Source organism: Argentina anserina, chromosome 2 (genome assembly GCF_933775445.1).
Source record: "Argentina anserina chromosome 2, drPotAnse1.1, whole genome shotgun sequence".
In the NCBI taxonomy this organism is placed as follows: Eukaryota; Viridiplantae; Streptophyta; class Magnoliopsida; order Rosales; family Rosaceae; genus Argentina; species Argentina anserina.
Genome location: NC_065873.1, coordinates 1,411,895 through 1,419,882, shown reverse-complemented (window position 1 = coordinate 1,419,882; position 7,988 = coordinate 1,411,895). Strand labels below are relative to the sequence as shown.

General features: G+C 38.4%; 3 protein-coding genes across 3 annotated transcripts in view; all 3 read right to left on the bottom strand.

Moving 5' to 3' along the window:
- Window positions 1-1,259: 1,259 nt before the first annotated feature.
- On the bottom strand, window positions 1,260-3,289 carry LOC126785497 (squalene monooxygenase SE1-like). The gene is made up of 6 exons (XM_050511210.1): window positions 3,124-3,289; window positions 2,851-3,019; window positions 2,516-2,734; window positions 2,151-2,426; window positions 1,753-2,031; window positions 1,260-1,643 (listed from the first exon to the last, which is right to left on the bottom strand). Exons 1-6 carry the CDS (start codon window positions 3,276-3,278, stop codon window positions 1,527-1,529), a joined length of 1,215 nt encoding a protein of 404 aa, XP_050367167.1. The 5' UTR covers window positions 3,279-3,289; the 3' UTR covers window positions 1,260-1,526.
- LOC126785484 (disease resistance protein RPV1-like) overlaps window positions 2,548-7,988 on the bottom strand; it is a 41,538-nt gene continuing 36,097 nt past the window's right edge. The window contains exon 7 of the mRNA XM_050511193.1: window positions 2,548-2,608. The gene's annotated coding sequence lies outside the window, so the exon portion shown is untranslated. The remainder of the gene's footprint in view (window positions 2,609-7,988) is intronic.
- The window catches only part of LOC126785486 (TMV resistance protein N-like), a 31,607-nt gene continuing 27,831 nt past the window's right edge, over window positions 4,213-7,988 (bottom strand). The window contains 2 exon segments of the mRNA XM_050511199.1: window positions 4,213-5,596; window positions 5,810-6,058. Of these exon segments, the coding sequence (XP_050367156.1) occupies window positions 4,398-5,596; window positions 5,810-6,058 (1,448 nt within the window). The 3' untranslated portion in view covers window positions 4,213-4,397.

The following is a 7,988-nucleotide window of genomic DNA, read 5'->3' as shown; positions in this document are numbered from 1 at the left end:
CCTGAATCGATGAAATTGTACCTGTACAAAGTCATAGTAATTACCACTGATCCACATTCTTTTTCAATCATTACTTGTTTCAACTGCAAACTAATTTTACATACTACAATGTTGCTTTATTCAAATTACAAGAATGTAGAGGATATCAGTCTCAAATTACTTGTTAAGCCAAATAATCTGTCAGCCTCTATGTCACTCTCAAACAGTTAACCAGATTCGAAGAGGAACTGAACTGAAAAAACAAGAGTAGAGAATCCACCTGAAAGGTCAGATGCTTCTCAACTAAGCTCGACGACTTTCACATTGCCATTCAATCAAACAAATCTGAGTCACGGATATCTTAACCTTGATAACATGGAATATTTCTGCAGACATTTTGCTCAGAAGGTTCTGCACATCGGCAATGAAGACAATGTGGAGAAAAGAGGGGCAGGCCAGGCTATTTGTTGGAGCATTAATCAAAAGAATGTGAATATGGTTTCCTCTATAGATAAATCAAAAGAGCACCACATTTCACAAAAAACAATACCAGGAGAGGAAGTTAGAGATAAACTTCATACATATACTGATATACAATAATTAATCCTGCACTTGTAATTGTACATGCTTTCCTTAACCATAGAGATTAGACATGCAATGGACCATCTATTAGTATGAAATTTAACATTCACACCAACTCAAAACATATACTGTTCTTTATTGTATTCATGAAACAACATAAGATGAGTCATACATTGAGCTCCTTAGTATGGTCAGAAGAGAGCACTCTAGTTCTGGTTGTGACTTTTGAAAACAGAAAAACTCCCGACCCTTGCATTGTTCAGGTTTTATGGCATTCTCCGTCGGCTATCTGTTACCATCTCTTCCGGGATCATTTGGATTTGGTGGTGGGGGATTTTCTTCTAACTTTAGACTTTCCAAGCTAGCTTATGAAGCTTAGATGCTATCTGGTTTCATGATTGGACCCATGTATTCTTTAGGTGGATTCCATGCTAGTTCTTTGCTTTCTTCATCTCCAAGTTTGGTCCCTTGGTGCTTGTAAGTGATGTCAAACGTCCCTTTGCTCATGTAGCGAGTAGAATAAGGAGTCTGATCTTTTAGCTAATAATTTTTTGTAGTTCTAGACTGATACTCTTTGCCTGTACGTTCTTCTTATTGACAACTAAGAGTACTCGGAACTGTGAACAATTACCATGATATAAATGTCAACTGAGTTTACTTGTAAGCATTGAGATACAGATAAGCCAATGACCAAAAGATATATAAATATATCACTGCTATAACTTTGTACAAGTTTGATTAAAATGCGAAATGTAGCTGGTTCCTATTGCAGAACAATAATTCCTAAAAAAGAATCAAGAACATGATTTGCTATCTCCTAAATTTATCACTCTCCCATCTTGATATCTAATTCTACAGGGGGTCGGGAACCAAGACTGCTGATACTGATACTGATACAAATTGGTCATCATATATAAAAAATCTGGGTACTAACTACTAAGTTCCTGTGACCAAATATTCTCATCTCATTTCTTCAATAAACATACGGGTGTTGATCTATAATATGCTGGCACCGTTGCTGGAAATAACATCTGTCTAACTCCTTCACCCTTTATAATGGGGAATATGATGCCTGATGCACTCTGAAAAATTAAAACCAGAAACATTTAAGTAGCAAGCTAATTAGGTATGCGAATTTGTAATTGACGAGCATGGTAATGACAAAATAGTATACATAGATGGTTAACATACCATGATCAATGTAAAACCAAGCCACATGCGTTGTGGTGAAGGGAACGGAAGCATTAAGCGCCCAACGCCATAGATAGCAACAGCAAAGAAATGCAGAAACAAGTGAAGTGGACAAGGGTTAAGGCCAGAGAGCAGAGATACTGGTCCATATGAACAGATTCCTCCAAGGCTTAAATAGCCAAAACATGCTTCACGCATTTCCTGTCTTGCTGGATCAGGCGATGCACAAAACACCTTGTACAAAGCACCCGCCAACGTGTTTATAGTAGATGACACAGGCTGCAAAGAAATGGAGCACAACATCAGCTAAGCAAAAACCTTTAAGAATGACATATGGTGGATTTTTCTGAATAGAAGAAAGAAGTTAGAGTTATGAGTTTCCTGACTGGGGGCCTTACCTTACGCAGTGTATAAAAGGATTCGAGATAATTGCACAAAGCTGGTGCATCATCAAAATCATGTAGGGGTCTGAGGAGGTCGCGGAGAAGAACAATGTCTGAAAGAGCCACGATCATTCCTCCACCGGTTAGAGGATGCCTCATGTTGAACGAATCTCCCAATAAAATTACACCAGGAGTTGGAAGAGGATTAGCAGCCATACTTCTGTTTTGCATGGATCTGATGTTTCCCTTGTTTACAGCAGCCATAAATGCATTGTACAGCTCAGGGGGGATCTGAATTACAAAGTAGTCTTTATTATTAATCCAGTTATGATGTAAATCATGTGTGAACAAATAAAATCAAGCTATATGTAGATGCATACCTGAGGAGCCACCACAATCTTCAAATAGTTGGCCATTTCACCATTAGCTACTGAAGGGACTTTTGTTCCAGGTATATCGACCAAGCAACGAACCTCAGTGGAACTAATAGGATAAAACAGGATGGGCGAAGGGTCTCCCAAAATCACATGTCCGTGATTTGCGTGTGGAAGGTCACAGTTCTCTAAAACTAAACCAACAAAACAAGAGGGACTTTCAACCTGCAGCAATAACAGCAAAATCTTGTTGGTCTAATGAATGAGCAATAATAATATTTCTGAATGGGGTTGATACATAACAAATGCTTGATCTTCCGGTATTAAAAATGCATCATTACCTGTGGAGCACTGAGAGATTTCCGCAGATTTGAAAAGCATCCATCGCACACAATTGTCAGTGGAGCATATGTTCTCATCTCTTCCCCAGCCTTGTTCTTGTAAATCGCCCCTTTGACAATGCCCTTTTCCTCAATTAGTGTTGTCACTGATCCTTGTTCCAATTTGACACTGCAAGTGATTCCATGATACATTAGTAAAAGATTGAATCTTGAAACAGATTCCACCACAGTAAATAGATATCATGAAATATACTTGATGGAAATGAGGATTACTTTGAAAGAGTGACAGATTTTTCACGCATTCTGTATGAAACGGCCATTGTGGAAACTCCTCCCAGCCACATCTGAATTATACTGCTCCAAGGGATAAGATAGTTTTGTATCCTTGCCATCCTTGTAAAGAGCATAACCAAAGACCTTCTGAGCATCAATAGACTCGTTTGCACATTCTGCAGCCACAAATAGATATTTGTTGATTAATTATTTGAAGCAGAAACTATGGTAATATTATGGAATCACACAAGCTTTAAATTGGGCATGGAACAAATAAACATACCAACTCACACCTAAAACAAGCTTTATTTTTCAAACTTGATTTTGAAAATTACATACTTGTGCAGCAGCTAAGATATGTATTTAATGTGATGTCAATAATGCAATCGCCATCATTTATCTTATTGCAATAGAAATTGGGTTTCCTCTCTATCCTCTGGAAGACGAATAAAATCAAAAGCTGAAATTCAAATTTTGCAGTAGTTGTTAGGATGCTAGTGATGCTACAACCCTCTGCATGTGTAAATTTTGGTCCTATATGCAAGGACAAGTATTTTGATGCAAGTGTAGTGTCAGCCATGTATCATATGGTAGTGTAACCTAAATTTATTTTCCTTTGGCATGGATAGTTAAATTTTTTTTTTAAAACCAATGATTGCATTTGTAAATGTTGATGCGTAAGATGAACCTTTATACCCTCTAATAAGTTTGGAACTAGAAAAAGAAGAAATTGACTATGGCAGATTGGCAACAAGTCATCAATTTTATTTTTATTTTTAAATTCATTCATTTTCTTTCACAGTAGCAGCAGAGAATGACAATAAATATATGGAGATTAAAAGCCAACATCACTCAATTTGAAATCCACAAAACCTAATTTGCCAAAAGTGAAAAACCAAGTCAAGAATGTACATTGATAACAGATGCATGGAAGATTTTTGAGCTTTTGTTCTACCAGTATCATTGATAGCATATAAACATATGCATGTGGAGGCCGGGAACACTAAATCACCATTTTTTCTATAAAAAAAAGAAGGAAAAAAAGAAGATGAAGCTAGCTTCTGATTCAAACAACAACTTGTAGCCTGAATAACAGTAGACCCTTGTTCACTACATTACCACTGTCCTACAGTTTTGTTCAATACTAATACATTAAACACATAGGAAAGAGTTGTTATAGAAGAACACCAACCATGTTTGTGGTCACAAATTTTTAGGGCTTCCACCGGTTCCTGCACCGTCAAGGTGGCGCGGTTTTTTTTTTTTGGATGAGCCTATCCAGCAATACTACTAGATGCTACATCATCACAGAGGAGTTGAAGACCTCGCTTGGTATTCTTGCTCTGCTTCAAATATGTTTGCCGAAGCACCTCCGCATCTTCCTCATACACCAATCGGACACCACACTTCTTTACTCGCACAGTTTTCAAGGTGGGATTAAATGAGAATGTAAGCCGATAGTGGATATCCTGAAAATCTGCACGGAAAATATCATGGCTCAAGTAAAAGAACCAAATGTGATCCCCCACAGGTTGACCCCACCTTTCCCCAAATTTTGGACACGAATATATATAGTGTGGCCCCACATCCCAGGATTTTCCATTGGCTGTCATTGACCAAGTAATCCTCCACATATCGAAAGGCGAGAGTGGTTTGAGGTGGTCAAAAACGACACACAGGGCGAATCCCATGAACATGTTAGTAAACCAACCTGGATGCAGCTCTATAGTTATAGAAGACCCCTCTCCTCGACGATTGTACCACTCTGGTATTTCATTTCCAGGACCAACAAACATATTGGATTTGTGAGGAGTTGCTTTACTTGCTAGGTGGCGTGCTAGCAATGCTAGTGCTACTCCCTCACAGCTTTCTTTCTCCCCCTTCCCGCTTGGCAACAAACTACTTCGTCCTGTTCGATTGACCCTTATATCCAATGACGTGCAGTTGGTAACGTATACCCTTGCCCTTGCATCAAGTGATAGCTCTGGTACTATCTGAAGGTTACTGCACCCATCCAAGTAGAGATCTTCAAGTTGAGAGAGTTGGCTAATGCCCTCAGGTAGTCTGACAAATTGATTATTCCTCAAATCTAACATCTTCAATGAGGCTAAGCATCTGAAATCATTGGGCATTGTTTCGTCATAAAGATTGCAGTCACTTAGATCCAATTTAATCAATGAATGCAACCCGGACAAACATGGCAACGATAATCCTGCCGGAATGTGGCTTTGTTTTCGCAATAACTGAAGAGGGTTGAGCATCATATTCCATGGTCTAAGTGACTGTGTTTTACATCCAGCAAGAGACAATTCTTTAAGATTCTTCAAAAGACTAATACAGGGGGGCACTTCTCTTATTCCACTTCGTCCCATATCAAGCTCCTCCAAACTGGAAATCTGACCCAACTCATCTGGCAGTCTCTCAAGCTTCAAGCAACTAGAAAGTTTAAGATATTTGAGAGACTTTAGGCCACCTACACTAGTTGGAAGACACGAAAGCTGTTTGCAGTCTCTGAAGGACATAGAAACAAGTTCTTCAAGCAAGCCAATAGAGAAAGGTAGTTCTCGTATAGAAGTTTTACTCACATCAACCTCTACCAAACACCCCATATGGCCCAAATCCTCTGGAAGTGTGTCAAGTTTTGAGCAACCTGAAAGATTGAGACATTTGAGAGACTTTAAGCCACGTATACTGCTTGGAAGATACGAAAGCTGTTTGCAATTTCTCAAGGACATAGAAACAAGTCCTTTAAGCCTGCTGATGGAGCAAGGCAGTTCTCGTATAGACGTTTCACTCACATCAACCTCTACCAAACACTCCATATGGCCCAAATCCTCTGGTAGCGTGTCAAGTTTTGAGCAACCCGAAATATCAAGAACCTTGAGAGATTTTAAGCCACGCACACTATTTGCAAAATGCACAAGATTCTTGCAATCTTTCAAGTTTAGCACAGTAAGTCTCTCAAGCACTTCAATTACTGGGTCAACCTTATACAAACTTATACAGCCTTCAAGACACAGAATCTCAAGATATGGCATATCTTTCAGGTTTGGGGTGTTGACTAGATTCACAGAGTGACTAAGATTAATGCTTTTCAACTTGCAAAAAGGCTGCATATCAAGTATAAAAAAAATAGAATAAATCAGATTTCATGATATATTCAATAATCATTATGAGCAATAAAAGAATGTCATAGTAATGATAATAAATATACCTCAGTGCCTATTTGAACATGTTTTAGGCAACTATAACATAAGGTAAGTTCAACCAGCTGCCGAGGGTTGAAATCTGTTGGTAGAGACTTTAACGGATACCTTGTCCAATCAAGAATCCCTAGACTATTGGGAAGATATTCAAGCCCCTTAGGTAGGTTCACATTCTCAATCTTTAAGTATCTCAATTTGCGCATCATTAAAAATGGGTTCGAAGGCACATCCACCTCCAATTTTGACTTAGTTGAGTGCACAAATATGCCTTCTACTGCCTCTGTTCCCTATCAACCCATAAAAAATAAAAAAAATGTTATATGTGTATCGCACAGTGATCGACTTGTCATATAATGTATAAGCAAATAACAGTTAAAACTATATTTGTACCAAATTAGTATTCACTTACAGTAATTGTGGTCAAGACATGTGCGACATCTTCAAAAAGCCACAACCTACTGCGTTTGCCCAGCTCAATAGGAGACTCCAGGTGAACAAATTTCTGACCCATTTCTCTAAGCAAGTCGTGCATCCACAGTCTTCCATTTGAAAGAGTCACTAGAGATCTCTGCATGAGGACTTTTATTCCTATAGTAGCAGCAACATCACAACTATTTAGTACTTCGGTTACTCGATCTTTCTCATGTCCATTAAAGAAACATGCAATGTCTAGAAATATCTTCCTCCAATGAGAATTTAGATCATTGTAACTGATTTTAAGTACGTCAAATATGTCCGAGCCACAAATTTTTCTCAACTGGCTCAGTGCACTGTTCCATTCACTAAGATCTCTTTCATACAAGAAAGAACCCAGTACTTCAAGAGCTAAAGGAAGGCCGTTTGTGTAACTTACAACAGATTGAGAAAAATCGAGAAAACCTTCTGCAGGGTAATCTTTCTTGAATGCTTTCTTGCTAAAAAGCTTAAGAGAATCACCCTTATCTAATTCTTCAACCTTCAATCGTCTCTCGATTTTATGCTGAATCAACAAATGCTCATCTCTAGTTGTGATAAGTACTTTACTCCCCGAACCAAACCAGTCTGGGCCTCCAGCCAAATATTCTAAATCTTTCAACTGGTTCACATTATCAAGAATGAGAAGAACTTTTTTGCGAGCTAACCGCCTCTTTATTGCGGCAGCTCCTTCAGAAAGGTTCAATATCTTATCAGCCTTTTCTCTGCTTATCACCCCAGAGAGAAGTTGCTTTTGCAGATTAAGTAGACCGTTTTTTTCAACAGAGTCATTTCTAACATCGGTCAGAAGGTAACTACATTCAAATTCACAAGAGATCATCTCATACACCGCTCTTACCATTGTTGTCTTACCAATCCCCCCCATTCCCCATATCCCAATGAAGCGAACGTCATCCATCCCTACACCCAAATGCAAAAAAAGTGGCTGCAATTTTGAGACCATTCCGACTAGATTTTCTGTGTACTTGAATGTTGGAAGTTGCAACTTTTTCAGTAAATCTTCAACAATTGCTCTAATGAGCTCTCTTTCAGACCTAAAACACAGATTAGGCCAAACTTATCAGGTATTGAAAATGTATCTGGAATATTGGACTTTTTTTTTATGTCTTGTAATGACATTTAATAAGCGTCGTGGACCCAATTGACGGTTATCTGCATATACGGTTATGAAGATCGAATAAGTTA

What these genes read in the sequence shown, in the direction of transcription:
- LOC126785497 (XM_050511210.1), bottom strand. Translation starts at nt 3,278, where the DNA reads ATGCTCAGAAGGTCTTTGGTTATGCTCTTTACAAGGATGGCAAGGATA. An exon ending in AAATCTGTCACTCTTTCAAA is followed by an intron (nt 3,020 to 3,123) that starts GTAATCCTCATT and finishes AATCACTTGCAG; the next exon opens with TGTCAAATTGGAACAAGGAT. An exon ending in AATCTCTCAGTGCTCCACAG is followed by an intron (nt 2,735 to 2,850) that starts GTAATGATGCAT and finishes TTATTGCTGCAG; the next exon opens with GTTGAAAGTCCCTCTTGTTT.